Here is a 20,802-nt window from a genome sequence, read left to right as displayed (position 1 = left end):
CATTTATGATTTATTTAATCAACAAATGCGTTACTTGCGGCAAATATTACAATGACACTCGTAAGGATCAGAGTGAATGTCTTATTGTTACTTCCATTAACTAATATAAAATAGCTGCTTTTACTGCTCCGTAAATTCAGTCGTAATAATATCGAAAATTTTAAAGGAAACAAAATCCAAGATTTTTACGAAATATCGAGTGTATTATCTCGTATTGTTTATATTCTTGCTTTAAAAAGATTCAATGTCCTATTGAAAATACTTTCAATTTCTTGTCCCCGATATCGCGTTGGTTTTTCGAGACAAGACAATAACGATATCGATATTATCCTCGAATGTTCCCAAAGGGTTCGGTTCCTCGAGGCTTCGCGTGCATGAATATCCAACGTAGTCTCATTCTTACGCCATCTTTGTATTTATTACACGCATCTCCGCGACTCCCGATGCTCTCGGAACCGGCGATCCGCGCCGCGGAACTGGCCGATTCGGCACGGAATAAATTATGTAAATACAGCTGCGCGACGAAGGGGCGCGTAATTTCTGGCTCTCTGTCCGGCCGCGGACACTTAACAGGCCGTTTTTCGACGTACTTATGTTCGCGAATCTTATCATTCGATCGTGTTCATGCACACTCGCGTTTATCTTGCGCCGGTACACGCTCCTTTATCTTCGGGGCCTTTCGTTACAGGGTTAATTCGCTCGGGAGGCGTTTTTCCACGGCACGGTAATATCGAAGGGTGCTGAAATCTGTCGACTTTACTTATTGCTATATGGACTTCTAGTAAACTATATGGATTGTACTATATTATGGATTATATTAGAGTGGTTCGTCGTTACAGAAATTCAACAAATCTTTTGGCATTTCTTCCTCCTACTCTAATAAATTATGACACTTGACGAAAAAAACGATGCGTGCCGCATTCGATTTAAAACAATATAATGATTTTATTTTATATTCGAACAGAATTGTATTTCGTTATTTCCGCGATACTGTTTTTAAATTAAAGTACTACACTTCTGAAAATATGCACAGAAACTGAATGCGGTTTGTGCAACAGAATCTGCTTCGTCCATGTTGGAAATGTGGGAACATCCCTTAAAATTATAGATAAAAAGCACATTAACACGTTCAACCCGGCGCATTTTCGAAGTCCGTACGGTCGGGGGGCTCGATATTCTCAAGCTATTTTTTCTATTGTCAGTGGCTTGAGTCTGAAGTCAGTCATTGTTGCGTGAAATTCTTATAAAATCCTTATAAAACTTTATTTATGAATTTTGAAATATATGTACAAGTAAAATGCAATGTCTGTGTACCACCGATGGTACACGCGGGATTGAACGTGTTAGGGGATGTTTTTACTTTTTGTACATCGTAAGCTGTATTTAATAGTGAATCGAATTTAAAGAATTTGTATCTAGTTTATTTGTTAGTGAAAAACTTTTAACGGCACCTTTAAAATGACAAAACACAATTATGTATGATAATAGAATTAAATCTTTATTATTTTTTTCACATCATTTCCCGCTAAGTATCACAATTTTCTACAAAGAATAAAACATTAAAAAACAACTACTATATTATACTACTCTACTATATGTATATACAAATACGTATCCGTGTACAGTGAATGGACTCTTATGCAAATGTCAGTTTTTACGGAGTAATTCACAATTTTTATAACTACCGTTACGAATTGATTATCGTGACAGTCACGGCGGAGTAAAGTAATTTATGAGACTGAATCCGGGGGAAAGTTTCAGATTATCATCTTAGGCTGTTGCGACGATTGCAAGAAAATTTTTATTTCCGTTGTTGTTTTATTGAGTCTTTACGCTTGAGAATGCTCTCAATGACCAATTAGCGGTAACGTTTAAATCATTCGCGTAAAAATAAAGTGCTCCGTCGCATAATTAATCGAAATAAGTGATTACGTCCGTCGAGTATATATAATAATTTATGGCAAAAACTTGGAAATGTTCCCGGACTTAATAATCACGTGGCAGGATTGAATGTCGCATTTAGCGTTACGGTCCTTTTAAGTATACTACTTGACGTATATTGTCGCCAATCTACCGACATTCCTCCGTGAAATTTCTGCGTAAATTAAAAACTGTTATGGAGTGAAGGACGTAAGAGTAATTTATGAGCCAGATTGGCTTGATTATAGTAATGACTCCTTTCGAAAATTCTGTCTCATTTTCAGAGAATACTCCAATTCACCGAAGCACTTATTAACAATCCGTAGTTTAATTGTTAGAATTGTAACCTCACCGTGAATATTATATGTTTGTAATAAAATTTAAATTTTTGATGGAACATGGTAAGTTAATTTTACAAATTAACCGCAACTTAAAACAGCGAAGTATTATTTCCTTTAATGTTACCTCTTTTAATTTAAACTTCGCGGATTTTTAAGCGAAGCAAGAATTGCAAGAAATAAAATACTGAACAACAATCATTTGAACAAATTAAAAATAAAACATTTCCTAAATTCTTTAAATCCCTCTACCGCCTTCGATTGCAATTATTCAATATTGCTGTAAATGCATATAAAATCCGTGGTCATAATTTAAAGTAACGACTCGTTTACTTTAAATATTACCGCACGTAATTTGGGCCACTTTTCTGCCGTGAAACCGCTCGCGGGACTCGTCGATGGTGAAATTGATCGTTGCTGGCCGAAGTTCTTACATGTTCGCGTCAATCACGATACCGTTCGCAAAAGTTTCGGCCCAGGAAGCGACGAACGAGGGGGATCCGAGCAAAACGAGCCCCGGCCGAACGTCCACGGTGACAATAATTTAATCCTGCTCGTCCCCGTTTCGGTGGGATCCTTCCGAAACCGGTTCGACCCTGTCGATCTTCCCCGAGAAATCAGTCCGGCGAGGACCGAGGATGGAGCGAGGATTCGGTAATACGAGAACAGATTAAGTCCGAGGATGGAGCCGCGCGCGGATCAATCTATCGCAATACGCGAATGAAATTATCGAGAAAAGTAATTTCGAATTTTTGCTTAAGCTTCCCGTAAATGTTACAAGTGGTCGTGCAATGTTCACTCGTCGTTAATCGATTTAATTTCTCTGCCGGCTCCTCGAGTTACGTTTGTTCGCGTGTTCGCTATCTCTCTTCGCACGACAGGATGTTAATGCAGAGATTAAACGACGTCGGGGTGGGGAGGATGTCCAATTTCGGTGAAAGTTAATACCGGAAGATGCGCCTCGTGTATTGATGCATCATGCACCGGAGAATACATCGTGTGGACGATTCAGAAGCCAATCACATCTTTATCGTAGCATCTTTCACGATCATAAAACGACGAAAGAAAATAGTTCGGAGGGAATTGTTTTTTCTGAAAAAAATTTGTACATCTAATAGTAAGAATTGTACTTTGCGTTATTAGTGGTATTGTTACTTTTTTACAAATAATTTGCAAAATTCTTATTTACGTTAATGTTAAGGTTCATGCACTTACACTGATCAACTTCCTAGCCATCTATGTGTGCTCGAATTTTTGCTCAGGAATTCATTTAAGCTGATGTAAACGTGGAAATATTGTCTAAGCGTTTTGATAGGTTAGTGATTTGGTAAAAATATTTCTCGAGAGGTATATTATTTATACACCATTTGATTAAATAACAAAATTAATTGTACCTGCAAAACGCAGCCAACGTTAGAGAAATCATTGCGAAGCAACTTTTCGATTAAGTATCCTCCAATTTGATAAGTGGACAAGTAAAGGTTACAAAACCATTTGAAAGTGCTATCAAATAATATTTAAAGAAATATATCATTCCAATCCACAAAGAATTAATACAAATTGAAATAATTATTTCGTGATTTATGTACACGTGCGTATTTTATTATTTCCTACATATTTGTTCTTTAGTATATCATGTCACCCTAGTGCATTGCATATATAAAACGTTGTGGCAGTGTTCGAAACTCAACTATACCAATCCGAAGGGTTACCCCAATTACTTTTAAAATATTCCACGTCGAAAAAAGTCGCGAAGCCCATCGTCGTCGTCATCCTATTGCGTCGCAATCTTTCGTCAGCCCAATTAACAGATTAAGAAATGTCCGTCTAGTCATAACTGGGAATGGGATATCGTGGAAGTGAACACCGGTCAGTGAACCACGGGGCAAGCGTTCATTGTTTCCCGACGGTTTCTGGAAAGTCAGCTCTCGGTCACGGAACCTCTCGGCCGGATATTAGGCGTGTTTCCTTAATTGGGCGATATCTTTGGTCGCTAGCCGTTCGATTTATCGCCGTTGTGGATTCGTTAAATAGCGTGCACATCGAGGCGTAACAACGACGCCGAAGACGCGGCGACGGGGCCGGATCGCGGCGGCAAAGGTCGCGCGAATTGTAAATCGACGCCATAAATCGAGAACCCGGTGGAGAGAAGACGGTGAAACGAACGGGCAGGGAATGGGGAATAAAGAGACGGCAAAATAGCGTTCGAACGGCCGTAATCGATGGCCGGCGTTTTCGAGCCTCGGCTTTCCGTTCATCTTAACGCTCTATTTGTTGCAAAGAACCGCTCCGAGCCGCCTCTCCGCCTCTCCGCAGAATGAGATCCGGAGGCAGCAATTGCTATCGAGGGAAAAGGATTTGTTCGGGCACCGTGCACACAATATAATCAATATCGCATCTCGAAGCCGCGCGCGAATAACATTACTTACATTAGGCCTACGCAAAAACACGATGCGCCGCGCGCATCCCGTCGAAATCGGGCGCAACTCGAAATTCCTTATGGTGCTACCAATTTATCGCGAACGAGAATTGCTTGTACCGTTCAGATCTATTTCCCGACGCGCGAAATTACCTGTTTAGGTGGGGGTACGTCAGTGCACCGGTTTTAAAAGGAAAAATGCTATCGACAACTGTTTTATAAACTGTGTTATATTGCTTAATAATAATTTGCTTCTACATTAATGAAATTTTTGTTGAATGTTTCACGATTATGATTTAATGTTTTATTCGATTCTTTCTATTAGTTTAAGTAGAACCTTGAAACTGACTTACATTAGGTAAGTCATATTGGTTATATATATTGTATATAACATATACAATATTGTTTTTGAAGGAAAATAAAAATAAAATCCATTTTATGTAAAAAACGAAGACTTTCCCTCATTCTTTCCAAGCATACAGCTTCCTAATTGAGTCTTATTCTTTTGCGGAACATACTCTATAATTTTATAACTATGCAACAAAATTTTCTAAAAAATTCAAAGCATGCTTTTAAAGCAGCGCGAAATATTCGAAACGTTCGAAATAAGAATGAAAAGTCTTTCCTCTGAATTTGCCGGAGCTCTGCTTCCCACACACAATTACCTAAGAAATATCCGCGGGCAGCGTAGCTCGGCGCGACTGGTCTGGCACGGAAGAGGAGGAGGCGTTTACGCGATTCCCGGCGATATCGGACGTACAGGTCACTCTCCGTCGATTATATCGATTATCGATCGGCAGGATCTCCTGCCGGGGCTTAATGCCCAGGCCCTTAAACGGCTCGCTAGGCAGGAAGGCCGGCTTACGTGGCTCGAAACAATTAAGGCTGACTTACGCGCGTGGCCGAGAGGCGCGCACCAGCCGCGTTAAAAGAGCAAACGAGTTGCCGGCCGGCCGGCCGGCATCTTTCCGCGGCCACCAGCATCAGATAATGCAAACCGTGGCCCTGTCATCTCGGAAGAATTTACCGGCGACACACCGGAGGACCAGCGAGAAGTTGGCGAGCCTCTATCGCGCGAGCTGAATCTTGATCCTCGCCGCCTCGAGGCAAGCGCGAATGGGTTTTCCACGAAAATCCTCTCGCGCGCGTTCGGGATGCCGGGCTTTGATCGCAGGGAGTCCGTGTCGCCGTTTGATCGCGGGGGCCTTCGCTTAGATGGGAAACTCGAGATCGCCACGCTAATTGCCGGTCGCGGGTACGCGCAGGAATTATTCCGTTTTGATCAAGCAACGCTGCGGCGCGGACAAGCCATTTTTCCGGCGCCGTCTTTCGTTGCCCCGCGTACTTATCTGCCTTTTTATGGATCCTCGCGCGCTCGTAAAGAACTCTCCTCTTACGTCATAAATTACTGCCGCCACAGGTGACGAGAATTTACTTTCTCCGCGAGAGAAGCGTGCGCCGCGGTCCAGATTAATTGCCCGGCGAGTCGCTCGGTTGTTCGTAATCTGCTCGAATGTCCGCCGCGAATGTCTGCCGCGAGCTAGCGTTTTTCAGGCTATTCTTGCTAGCCGAAGAATACCGACTCTCGTCCAAGGTCCGAATGATTTTTGAACCCTTTGCCAGTTCTCTACGAATATTCTTTTCGAAAAAAAATTACACGATGGAAGAAATGAACGCTTTGTTCCGGTCTCTTGCTGTGTACGTAATCGAAATGATTGCGAATTAGGTGGACAGTTTTGAGGACGTCGATATTCGTTCTGGAAGGGTTAAATGCATAGACATTGTAGCACGCGGTATAGCGGAATTTAATTTGAAACACCTGTTTCTGCAATTTTTATTGTGACCCGATTTTATTAGCGGGTTTTTGAAATTTCTGGTTGCGATACTTTGTAACATAAATATATTCGATCCTCTTTTTCATTAAACAATGACGTCTTTGTTAGAAACACTGCAGGTAGGATTTTATTAAATATAATTATAGATTCGTACAAGAGTTTATACATTTATGACAAGAGCATTATTAGATAAAATATATGACAATATGCAGGAGAATACAGTCGACATATTATTATTAATTGTCAAAAGTTATTAAAGAGTAAAGTAGCTATTTCTTATTCATGATGCAGAGAAGTTTTAATATTTCATAAACATCCTTAATCGAATAATAAGTAAACTAGGAACCGTTAGTCAAAATAAAAATTGTATACATTAATTGTAAGAAACGGAAATCTGTCTTAGATAATATTAACGAGTAATAATTAAAATAATCGAGTTATTAAATTCTTCTTAATAGTTTCACTGTTTCGATAACGTATAAACGTCTGTATAAACGTATTTTATACATTCACATTGTATGACAAAAACGATCAAATGAACTCAACTAAGAAGACTCGAGTAATTTTTATTTTAAATAAATATTCACAGTCTCCTAGACAAAATATAAATTATCTTCATTAATTGCAAAATGAGCGAATTGCATTTATGTTTTCCTTCTCTAATGCTGATAAGTTGACAGTGGTACAATAACATTTGTAAATTGTTGTCATAAATGCAAAACTTCCGCAATATTCACAACGGAATTCTCAAAATTACAACATATTATTGCAACCGAATTTATTGATGTTACACCTTAACGCAACGTATGAACTAAGCGCAGGTCTGTTGCATTTTTTGTTAGAATTATATGCAACGTGCTACATCTTGCGAGTTCTGCAGCTTTCGTGGAATTTTTCCAGAGAAAGGCCACAGAAAAGACTACACCGCAAGGATCGCGGGGCTGAATAGCCGCATGAAAACAATCATGCATCAAACAGTTTGACCGATTACTGCAAAAGCAACGCAGATGCATTCAAGCACGGTACGCTCTTTAGAATCACGCGAGGTATCACGAATTATTGGTTCCTCCGCCGTACCTGCGGCGAGCAATATTTTCTCAGGATGCGTTTGCGATTGGATCTTTCTTTAAACCGAAGATGTGCTTGGTTACGTGATCCGAATCGAAGATATTTCGTGATGTTCTTGATCTGATATATTAGAAGCGTAAAATATATAGCAATGAAACATTTCTTGAAATGTATACAAATATCATATTTATAAATATTTACGATACGATACACTTCTGTTTATTCTCCACACTTGATTTTTTTAATCACTCTATGGATATGTTAAAAGCTGTTCATTTAACATTTTCTTTAAGCCTGCTTCGTTTTTTCTGTACGTCTTACTTGTTCTCATTTCTTTTTCTTTAATAGTATTACGATTTTTTTAATCGTATAATTTAGATTTTTAACCCTTCTTTGGTCTACATCTTGTTAAAAGTAATTTTTTATATTAGAAAGATACGCGAAAGTTGGAGTTTACTGACAAAAATTAAGAAACTTTACATGGTGTTAACATTTGAGCAGAATTTGGTATTTTAACAGATAGGCATCTTATTGATGTAAAAGTATGTATTACAGTGAAGCATATATCATGGTTTATTTACAATATTGTCTTATTCAGAGCGCACAAAGAGCGAAAAAGATCACAAAAACGAAAAAATGAAACGATAACTAAACATTAAAAAATTATACAAAAATAAAGAATTATCTTCGTTCATACAATACAAATTTCTACCTGATATTTACAACAAAGAAAGAGAATAAGTAAGGTACAAGTCGAATCTACAGCATAATTTAATAAAGAATAAAGAATTAATCGAATGCTCCTGCTTCTAAAAGCGGTGGATTCAACCCTTTTTAAAGAATATGTTGATTCTAAATAACACGGGATTATTTATGGACTGGTTGTTTAAAACTGCCGCCTGTATTGCGAAAGTAATGTTTTTCAAATATCGACGCGAGCAAATGAATTTTTTCAACGAAAGCGTCGCCAAATTCGTCGATGTCGAATGAATAAGTATTCGAAATAGAGATAATCACTTACCAGGCATGCAGACACATCGGAAGGTCCCAGGATCGTCCAAGCAGGAGCCGTCGTTCTGGCATGGGTGGGATTCGCACTCGTTCACGTTCGTCTCGCATCTTGGTCCCGTGAATCCTTGCGTGCAGTTGCAGGCGAACGAGCCGGGCGTGTTTACGCAGATGCCATCGTGTTCGCATGGGGATCCTGTAAGGAAAAACAGAATCTTACGAATTGTTCACAGTTTTTGGAAGCTGCTTAGTCATTTTTGATAAAAAATAATAGAGGAAGGTAAAGCAGCTTCAGTGAACTCTATAATCATGAAAATAAAAATTGTCTGCATCAATTGTAATAAATAGGAATTAGATTGCGAGTACATTCTTTGTTTAATAGTTTGAATAAATTAACACTCGGACGGCGGAGGGTGGGTCTATTCGGATCCGGAATTTAAAGATTGTTATTCGAACGACAAGATTCTGGTACACAAAATATTAAGCAGATAAAATATTTTCATTACTAAAAAACTCGTCAATGAATTGACCAAATTTATGTTGAGCATAATCAGTTATATCTTTACTAAAATAATGGTTTGCCATTTTTCAATTTTTCTATTAATTTAAATTACAATTTCCCAACTTCGTCATAAATAATCTAATAATGATTGAATCAAGTCTTGTCGAATACTTAGACTGCGGATTTATATTAAACTAGGGCCTATAATTAAATTTATATTATTTTCATTTCAATAAAATTATTGAAGAAAGGAAGGCGTTCCTAATTGGCTTCTGCGTTTTACGACAGTTACGAAACATATTTGTTTTGCATAAAAATCGACTAGTAATTCTCGTGAAAGTAAATCAGCGACGAGTTTGCACAAAAGGAGTACTTGATTTCTAATGGAATGGAAGAACGTATCAGAAAACGCTTAATTGTTAGCGCGTTGATTAACATTATCGTGCCTATTCTTGTCAAGCGCTAAGCTCCAGTAAATGTGTAATAATTTCCTGTCGGAGGATCGCTAACCACGAAACAACTCCGGCGAAATGAATCGCGGTGAAGGCTCGGCCGAAGGCTGAGGAATCCCGTTTTATTCTTATTATCGGCGACAAGAATTACGAGCAATTTCTGGAGAGGCGCACAGGAAGCACGCCGAAGAAAACCATAATCGGGACCGTGGCTGACTGTCGCGGGGACAGTCGACAGGGAAATAAGGGAGAGAGAAGCGGTCCCGCGGTAGCGCGGGAATTGTTCACGCGACCGTAGGACGCTAGATCATGAAAGGGCCGATAATTAAAGCTGCTGCGAACAGCGGCGAACGCGTGGCGCATAATAATTAATAGCCGTGCAAGAATCAAAGTCCAGCACACGCAGGTGCATCCCCCGTGGGACGGCACCGACGGACGACAAATACACGAGAGCTAGTGCACCTTAATTGGCCAAGTCGGCGCACTTTTTCGAAGAAGCTGCCATTAGGGTAAAGACGGGGAAGAAGCCCGAGTAGTCCGTGGCGACCATAAGAAGGAAGCGTTGCCCCGGCCACGGATTCCAGGGGCACCATCCTCTTCGCCAAGAATCCGAGCCGCGGGGACTCGACTCTTTTCCCTGAGCTATGCGATTCGCGTTAATTGCAATAAGATAATTACCGCTGACAGCTGTCCGGCAGCTTGTCCGCTCGCGAAATGAGCGTTTCATTAACGGTTCGAGCTACCCGAAAATTCCTGGTTTTGTGCCCGGTCCCACGCGCTTCATCACGGATATATGTAATCTGTAACTGACTATTCGCGCGACAAGCCGTAAAAACGTATTCGAAATTCTAATGCGACAAGGTACCTATTATGAAACACCGCTCGATTGTGTAATAAGAAATAGATAGAGTATATAAAAGAAATGGATGTAAAAATTCTATCCAGATTTCTAATCAGAGTTTATACCTTTTCAATTCGTTTATTATTTTAAATTACATTTATACAATATTCTGGCAGAAATGAGTAAGTATTTTGTCTCTCATATAACATATATTCATCTCCATTTTTTATTATTATTGAACGACTTGTGTCTTTGTTCGTGAACTCGATGATATCCTTCATTTAGATCTATATAAATAATAATAATTTCTATCTCTTATTTAAACTTTCAAAAAAAAACAAATAATTTTGTAATTAAACACTCATTTCAATGAACATTTACTTATATGATGGCAAATTGTGACATCAACAATTTTTCGAAGATCGCCGCAGGGAAAACCGGCCACGGATGGCGTTATTCGACGGAGCCTTAAAAAGGTTGTACCCGCGAGAGAACAGAGACGGATAGAGGAAGACGAGCGCGAGCCGCGGGCTCTCGTTCCCAGGACAACGCAACGCGTCGCACAATTATCCGCGATATTTATGAAGTTTTCTAAGGGCAACACGCCGGAGCAACGTCGCCGGGCCGTTTATAAAGTGGCTTCAAGCCCGTGGCACGTTCGCATACCGGCCTCGTGTAATTCGCCGACTGTTTTTCCGACCCCGGCCAGGTAATTGCTGTCGCCGCGCGCGACGTTTGACCGGCGCGGCGCACGGAAGAACCCGCTGAAAGAAACACCGGGTAGAAAAGACGGCGAGGGGGTTGCACGTGTGTTACGGGGCAAGAAACGCATTGCTCCGTCGTGTTCGCAATCGAGCGACCAGCAGATGACGAATCGGCCCGGATCGGCTGTCCGCCGGTCTCCACGGACGTCTCGGACCGACCGATCGTGTTGATCGATCTTCGGGAAATCGTGGGAAGACTGATCGTTGTTTCACTCTGAATCTTTTCAAGCGCCGTAACAACGTGTCAGACACGCGATGAAGATTTCCTACGGAATTTATGAATATTATTCATTAATTCCGAGTCGAAGCAAAATTTGGTTCTTCTGTTTTCAAGATTTAGGTACGAAAATAAACGGAGACGTAAAAGCAACAAAAATTGTATCGCTGATAATGAGATTTAAGTCGTATCGTTTACGACCGGAAGCTGCAGCATTGCTCCCACGAAAGCTGGGGATTTTCTGTTAGAATAGTCGGAACAGTCTCTTCGAGCTACCGAATTTCTCGCGATCGTTCCTATTCGAGACCACCACCGGCGTCGTGGCTTTGTGCAAAAATTTCAGAGCACGATTTAGCCGACGGCGAACTCGCGCCGGCTCCGTAATACCCGAGGTGCATCCACGCACGTAATATCGCGGATAATCGATCAATCGTATTCCCTCGGAGGCGCAGTTTGCGAGTTTCGTACGGTCGGTAGCCGGCTCTCTCTCTCTCTCTCTCGCTCGATCTCGTCTCGCGTTTCTTGCGGGCCGGCCCGCTCTTAGGGAACTTAATCTACCAGAAAATATGCAATCTTGATAATAACAGAGCACAGGCCCCAGCCGCGAGATCATTATGCTTCTTATTAAACTTAAAATAACAGTTTAGCGTTTAATTAGATTCGTTTGCGCTTCGGTACCACTGTGCCACTCTCGACGCGCGACGCTCGAAGTCGGACAAAGAGCGCTTCCCAAGCCTCCGTTTCCGGTAAAATCTTATTAAGAACAGCATCCTGTTTTGCTTTCCAGCCGGCTCCAAGTGTTTCCATTATTCTGCTCGGATATATTTGGGCAATTTGGAACGTTCTCGAGCGAGTGCCGTTTAAGTGGATTTCCTTTAAGGAAAAGTCAAAGTCGTCTCGCGACTCTCTCGACCAAATATTGTAAATTCTTGTGCATTTTTTATTTTTTTTGTTAAAATAAGTGATTTATATTAACGTCTCGAAGCTGAGGATGTTCGCAAAATATACTTGTTCTTATAAATTATTTTTAAGAAGCAGCAGATAAATTGTTTCTATCAATTATTGCGAGACAAGAATTATTACTGCACAAGAAATTATTCATCGTATACTTGTATCTAATTACCTGAGTATTTTATTTATCTACGAAATTCGACGTATCCGAAAATTTAAAGCATGATAAATTATTTGTCAACATATTTCGTCGCTTTACATCTGACAGATTCCAACCTTTCTTTTGCCTTTTCGGAAAGGATGCGATAAACATAAGAATCAAGTGAAATTCAATATAATCAAAGTTACTGTTAATTTTCTAATTTAATTAAACAAATCGAACCGTTTTTAGATGTATAATTTCTTCAGAATGAAATGTATTTCGTGTCAATATATTTTTACAAGTGTGTCAATATAAAAACAGCTAACAATCTACTAAACACAACGGTTACTGTCTCAATAATTTGATTTATTCGTGTAATTTAGTCGAATGGCGAATAAAGAATTAATCCGATAAATGGATGAAACAATTATAATCAATTATTGTAATTCGAATGAAAAAGGAAAAATGATTCAGGCAAATAAATGAAAGAATTTGAAATAATAAATAATATTTAAAATAGTATTATCGTCGTTGAAAAAAAATATATAATAATTCTTTTAGATAAATATTTCTTCGAGACAATTCGAGCAATGCTCAACTCTGTGATGCGCAACCGTATTCGGTAAAGGTTCGTCAATGAATTTCCACTCTGACTCGCAACGAACGCACAAGTTCGTCGATGTTCTAGAAAAATCGATCGCAGCCGATTCCAAGCAAGAGGATACAGTCGAACGCATCCCATTGGTAATATCCAGCGGTAGCCAGGATTTCCAAGGTGGTGCAGGTATGCCGGCGTCCATCGGCCAGGTATACGAACTGCCTGTGCTCGTATCGGTTTACCATTGTCAGGGCAACGTTGTCAAATTTCGGTGTAACAATGGGTCTTTGTTTAGCCGGCAGGTAGCGAACGGAGGAGTGCCGCCCGGGTTCCTTCGACGAGGATCCGGCCAAGTCAACTTCGCCACGAAAACGGAGGATGAGGCGGCGAGGAAGCCGGAGGAACAGGGATTTCGTTACGCGTTGCGCGCGTTGTTTGCACCGGCACGCAATGACCGAACTTGCGGAACTCACACGAAGCCCGTTATGTTTCAGACAAAAAAGAAAACAGAACTGCGAGAAATTTAATATCGGGGAAATATTCTCTTGCCGTCTTATTGACAGTCTTCGCGAACCGAAGAGCATCCGGGATTCATCGACGCTTTAGGAAACAGGTCAACTCGATCGATTTCTGCAATGGAATGGCGGGATACTTTCGATCACGTTCCGTCGACCATTATTAAGCATTGACGTACTTTATTGTTTTTCTACTAATATTGTGGCTGCATGGAAAAATGTCTCATGTTTTCACTTCCGAGATATTGTCGCTTAAAGTTCTGATTACTAATGCTTCGTATAGTAGCACTTTAAATTACATCATTTCTTCGGGTTTATAGAATTTTCTTCATGATGCTACCGTTTAATTAATGTATTAAATTAAATTTTTTGAAATTGTTTATCTTCTTTTTAAAATCGAATACACAACTAATGATTTAAAAAGGGCTATTGATTATAATAATGTTGATTTTTAACTCTTTTATATAAAATCCAAGAATACTATTTACTAAAAGCGACGAAACGTCTAAATATTATAATTTTATTATTTTGAAATTTCCATGTTAAATTAAAACACTTTCGTCATCTGCGTCACTAAATAAATACTTGTCCTTTAACGTCATAACGAAAGTCGTTTATCATTCAGTGCAATTGCTGAGAATAATCCCAAAACTCTATATGAAATAATTCCAGAATTCAATGAGAAATAATTCACACGTTATTAATGTAGGCAGACGTCTGCCAACGCTTTAAAGCGAGGACCAGGTACGCCATCTTCCGAACAAACAAAAATCTCTGGATCTCTGTCGGAACGTACGAAAAAGAGAATAATCGAAAAAGAGGTCCGCGAGACGGTTTCATTTTGCTGCTACAAATTATGACGTCTGGACGGTGTCACCTTCGCGGCCCTAAGAGAATTTCAGGACCCGGCAAAGATGGCCGCCGTAATACAACACCGGGCGGAGGACTCGACGGCCGTCGAGCGACCCGGTTTGCGGTGGTCCTTCGCTGCAAATGGACCGGCGTTTTCAGGAATTCAGCGTAAATATTTATAAGTCCCGGGGGAGGAAGGGAAAGCCGAGGGAGGAAGACCGCTCTCCTCCGGGCGAACCGACAAGAAAGAGCCTCGCACGAAATACAGGAGACAACCTTATCTCCGGGACGGACGTCCCTCGCGGGAACAGCGACGAATAAATTGCCGCGTTCCCTGAAATCTCCCCACGGGCCCTCTGGCTTTCCCTTTGTGGGAACGCGATCCGAAAAACTTGGAAACACCGCCACGAAAACGGAATTTTCATCGGGCCGCGGTCTCTCCGGATCGAATAAAATTGCAATTAACGTCATCGGGAACGGGCACGGGCCCAAATCGTCGCCGCGTGTTTTGTCCGGAGTCTGCTTGAGACGTCCGCGGGGACGTTCGACGACTCGATCGAGACTTTTTTTTCAGCGGGACAATTCGGTTTTGCGAAATCGATAGAGGCGCGCCGTCTGAAATTTGTTCGGACATGTAGACACGCGTCTAATTAAAACCGTATAATTAACACTAAGCAATAAAGCGGTTAAAGTAACCGATTCATTTTTTTTTATTATGCAAAACAATGCTGGTCTGCGTTGATTGCAAAGCATAAGAACCAAGTGCGATATTTCTTCTTTCTTAAACAATGTTAACAAGCTAATACATTTCAGTTTCTATGACGGAGGAGATATATTTTTATTCGACTTATCTTTGTTGCAATCAAGATAGACAGTTTCCAGTTTGCATAAAAATAGATAAAATATTTAGACAAGATACACAATTTGTTTGCTTTAAAATGGTCTTACAGCATTCACCGCGAATTATGAGATTATTCTTTCAAAAAACTTATTACACGTCGATCGAAATTTAAAATATTTCAATTTGATTTTCAAGTAAATATCGCAACGCGTCTCCGAGCAGATAAATATTCGCTTTCCTTTTAGAAACAGTGACACAGAGGGAGGGGATAAATGCGGAGATATAATACAAGGATTAATAAGATGTTCGCAAAAAGCCCCCTCTTAATTTACGTAGCGCGGAGGGTCTCGAAGGAAAAGAAACGAACAGCTAATTAACAACTGCGGCGCGCTTATCTTCCGGATTCGTTAAAATATCAATTAAACGAGTTAGCGTTATTCGAGCGTCGGGAGGGCCCGATATTACGATGCCCTAATGCAAATTCGATCGGTACGAGGCCGTTGCGCGCGCGGTAATTAAGGAATTATCGAAGTAATCCGCTAGCTCGACGGCGACTCGGCCCCGGATTATCTCGATTAAACGAAAGCGGAATACGTAAGTTTCTGCTTTCGATTTGCCACGAGCTATAAAACGCTCGAATTATTATGCCGGGCACGAGAGGGGATGCAAGCGGAATCGCGAGAGGGTTGCGCAATAATAAACAGGTATTTTTACATCGAGGAGGCAACGGGTGATCTCAATTGTTGGAAAACTATAGCTCAATTTTTTATATATAATATTGTAAATTGATAACCTTTTAAAACTTTGAAACTTAAAGTATTAAATGTTAACAACAACGTGAAAAATTGTCATACCACGTTTCAAATAATTTTAACGTTACCAAATTTGTGTATATTTAAAGAATTATTAACTGTGTGACTATATTCATATGTGTAAATTTGCATACGCGCATATGTGCAAAATGCACTATGTTACATAAAATGGAAAGGCTATAGGTCAGAAGCACGTGGTTAGGTTCGCAATTAAATTGCAACTCAATTAAATTGAAAGTACAACTGATTATTTAAATTACCGGTCATTATATTTTACAACTCTTAAAATTTTGACAAGGCTTACATCGAAATGATAGAAAAATAATAGATATCGAACGTATTCCATACGAAAGTTTACACAATTCTTTTTGAAAATATTACAAAAAATTTGTAAATTTTAACCGAGAGCTTTTGTAGACTTCAATTTTAGGTAAATTTTCATGAGTAGGCTGTCTGAGTTATTCAAGTGTATGCATCCTTCAAACAAATCGCAGACAATGATTTATTATTTCTAGTTGCATTTCTTCTGCTTCGAAAGTTGAAGAAGGAAAGAAAAGAATGTCAAATTTCATTACGAATAATAAAAAATTAAATTGCGAAATTCCAGAAAAATTAGACGAAATCCTGAAATTTTCGCGAAACATTAACTTGGACCTTGGACCACTGTGCAACGGTCGAACGATCTCGGAAGCGTCATCGATGCGCCGATAATTACAAGCCAATCGGCGTGCTACTCGCCGGAGATTTCAATGCTGGCGGCAAGAAGAGCTGTCGCGTTTATCGGCCCGCAGAATCTGAGAAGGCAGCGGGCAACCGTTGGGTGGTAGAAGGGCGCGGAAGGGGGATGGAGATGAGCAGGAAGAAAGTGGACGTTCCCCCGGATTTAATGACTGGTACCACCGAAAGGCCCCAAAGAGAAACAAAGGAGTGGGATAAATGAGATGAGGAGGGCGTGAGCTTCGACTAATCACCCGCCGGTATTAAAAATCTTAAACTGGAACAGGGCTGCTGGAAAATCGGCCCCTTGATGGATTATGATCGTGCAGAAATCCCGCTGGATAAATTCGATGCCGTTGACGGTAAAAAAAGCTATCCGCAAAAAAGTAATGAAGACGGTTTTCGGGGGGGGATGCCAACTTTATTGTTTCGAACCTGGGAATCGTTATTGTGCGTTCTTAATAATTACTGAATAATAGATATTTGGTACTTCCGAACGGTTTATAAAAATCTATAAAAGTAGTGAGATTTATAATTATTTCGCAAGGGACTATTATCAATAACTGTATGAGCAAATTCTTAAGAAGCAATGTACGTGTGCAATATAAATTCATTTTATACAAAATTCTATTACGTTGCTGTTAAAAAATTGTAACATCGATCTGGACATGTTATTTTGTTCGTTGTTCACAGTCTAAAATATTCTATAAAAATGTATTATCTAAAATATATTAAATCTACACTTTCAAATACATTCCAAATGGCTTGGTTTTAAGTTTCTATAAAAAGTGCACATACGTTGCATATACACCTATTGTATGTATTCTACACGTAAGGGCGTATAATATGTACATAAACGTCCATTTTATAATTATCAACAAAAGGTTTAAACAGCCACTGTCTATAAAACACTTGATTAACCAGCTCACTGACCCACTGGTAGCCATTTTATCAATTTCCTGTTAGATATCCCATAATCGAAGGAATGAATTCTTAATCAAGAAATTTTTGGTGAACAGCGACCGACTTTGTCCAAGGGCAGATGATCAACGCCCACGAGGTTGGCCAGGGGCGATCAAGGGAGCGCAAGAAAACGAAGACGAGAAAATCGAGTCAGGAAGAATCGTTCTGGTCCACCCTGGGGGGAAAAGGCTCTCTTTGAGTAATGTCTTCCTAATTACAATCCTCGCGTTCGAAACATGACACACGGGTGTACTGTCTACCGGCGTAGGGAACGGGTTCTCTCGAATGGGGCTCCGGCTCGCCCAGAAAAACCGGGATCCTTATTTCATTATGCGGCTATAAAAAGTTTAACGGCTGAAATCTGGTGCAGGGGAGTTGGTCCAGGGACTGTCGAAACGCTTTCTACCGGGGAACTATCCCCGAGAACTATTCGCGACGACTCGTCAGTTTTTTCGAGGGAATAAGACGCGGCTCGGCCGCGAAAAAAAGGCTCGCGAGGGCCTAAGCGCTCTCATGGTTTGATACGCGTGAATTTCAATCAAGCGGTGGGACACCGACTCGCTCTAGCGTGAGCGAGAACTTTCGCGAGCTACGGCGGCGTGATAGACACCGAGAGGTTCAAATTTTAACGAATCCAATTTACTCGGTCCACTGCTTTTCCCAATTTTACATAAACGATATTCTTGGCACGAATGTAACTGATGATAGCAACGATTGCATAGTTTTCATCTTTTTTTTTACACTTTCTGATGACTGAAATATTGGTTACAATACATTTAATAATTGGTTAAAACATAATATATATTGGGTATATTATAATACTCGTTACCGCTACAATCTGTAGACAGGGTAAAAATATTTCAACTACGAAATACATATATTTGAGAATGCTATTTCTCTTAATTGTGTTCTATACGATTCTTTTGTAATAGCAATTTATTTCTGTATTCTATGAAATACTGTTTGAAATATGTATTTTACAATTTGAATATTACTTTCGCGAAATTTCGCCAACCAATATATATTATATTGTTAAAAGCGAACAGATAAATATGAAATGTTCCGATTACGTTCACTAATTAAGAGAAATAGAAGAAACTTATTTTTCAAAATAATACGTGCATGTACTTTTTTCTATGGATCTACTTTTTCTTCCAAACTTTCTCACGTCAATCGTATGTTATAATAAAAACAGGAAAAAGCTTGGATGCGTTCAATCTTTCCACTCTTGCAAAGTACCGGACGTCAATCACTTTTGGTGCTCGGTAGGTTTAATGTTAGTTCCATGGAGTTCTGTGTTCGCCGGGCAGTCGAAACCAATTAAGCAAATCCATCGCATCGAAAAAGGGTCCGGAAGAACAATGCGGCGCACAATGTAGGTTGCATAAATCTTGGCGTCGCGACCGGGACCAATTAAAAGAGACTCGCGCATTAGTCGTCCGATTAGCCGCGATACCGGCGAATGTTTGCTAAATTAGCAGGGAAGAGGTTTCGAAGTGACCTAATGGAATCCAGAAAATGAACTGCTCGACTCTAATGATCTCGATGATCTAAACAGTGTCTCTTTTCGCGGCGGACGAAGCTTGATCGGCGAGGCTCACCCCCGAAATCCAATTAATTCCCCGGCGTGGTTGATTAACGCGCCGAGGGAACACGACTATGAGTTACTAATGCGAGAGAGGCTGCGTACGAGAGTCGTGCCCGGCGTCCATCTTGCTTCGGGAAGGAACGAGACGCGCGCGCGCGCGAGAGAGAGAGAGAGAGAGAGAGAGAGAGAGAAGAGCGGCCGCGATACAAAAGAAGTGTTTCTGATTATTAATGAAGTGTCTTTGTCTGGAACGAAACGTATTAACCGGTGCTCTCAGCTACGGCTGGCGACGCGTATTTATTATCCGGCGAATGAAAGGGTTTACTTGGATATATTTCCGAGTGCTCCTCTTGATGCTCACCCTTGACGGCTCCTCCTTTTTCCGAGTTAACCCGTACCGGCGTACAACGCGCTGTTTCGCCTCAAAAGCTGGATAGAATTATTTTATCGTGAGAACGAAAATGCTTCAAACTATTCTTTACTACAACCTCGTCAATTATCCACAGGATAATTAATGTATATTATTGTATATTCAGTTGAATCGAATTTCGAATTGATGATCGAGAATAATTGTTATATATTTAATTTATGTTATTATAATTGCTTTCAGATGTAATTAAAATTAAATTATGAAAGGTTTTTCATATTAGTTTTAATTATAATAGATTTTTAATATAAGTTTTAATCATAATGGACTTTTAATAAAAATTTTAATTGCTTTTTACATCACTTTCCCTTAATCTAAATCAGTACTCGAGGTTAGTATTATTTCATAAGAGAATAATGTTTACGGAGCTGGCGGTATTTGAGATATTACTTAGAATTTTAGAAACAGTTTCGCTAAAGACAATTTCCGAATTTTATCATTTACAGTTAAGAACGTTTCAATAAATTATTTAGTGGCATTGATTACTTCAATTGTGTATCAACAAGTCGTATCTTTATCTAACAATATTATTTGGGTTTACTATTATACACGGAAGACGATTTAAATCTCTTTTAATATTGTTACAGATTCACAACAATTGTTACAGATTCAGCTATATATAGAAGCATTCGATGTACGTAAGAAATTTCACATGCTTCTACGACATTTTTTTACGCATATCGAAGAGGCAAATACCTCGTAAGAAATAGAACACAGGTCAGGATAATCCTATCGAAGAAATTCCACGATCAGAATTTCCTTTGCGCAAGCAAGACGCCACATAACGCGGGCCCGAGAAATGAAAATTGCCATACGACGGTGGCGATGAAACGATGGTAGGTGCGCGTACAGCAAAGCACGAGCCTCCTCTAGTTCAACTCTATTACGTGTTTCGCAAGAACCAGACCGCCGATATTAAAGCGGATGGTTTAAATAGGAGGGGAAAAAGGTGCTCGAGGCGAAGATTTTTCCGTTTCGCGGCGTGGCGCTGCCGATATCGATTTCCTTTTGCGTTAACGGTGATCGCGCGGC

At 40.1% G+C, this 20,802-nt stretch overlaps 1 protein-coding gene across 2 annotated transcripts in view; it reads right to left on the bottom strand.

Moving 5' to 3' along the window:
• N (neurogenic locus Notch protein) overlaps positions 1-20,802 on the bottom strand; it is a 386,036-nt gene that overhangs the window by 111,368 nt on the left and 253,866 nt on the right. For both annotated transcript variants that reach the window (XM_078188604.1, XM_078188603.1), the window contains one exon: positions 8,602-8,784. In XM_078188604.1, coding sequence (XP_078044730.1) covers positions 8,602-8,784 — 183 coding nt within the window. The remainder of the gene's footprint in view (positions 1-8,601; positions 8,785-20,802) is intronic.

This window comes from Augochlora pura, chromosome 8 (assembly GCF_028453695.1).
Source record: "Augochlora pura isolate Apur16 chromosome 8, APUR_v2.2.1, whole genome shotgun sequence".
Taxonomy (NCBI): domain Eukaryota; kingdom Metazoa; phylum Arthropoda; class Insecta; order Hymenoptera; family Halictidae; genus Augochlora; species Augochlora pura.
This window is presented reverse-complemented; position numbering and strand designations above follow the sequence as displayed.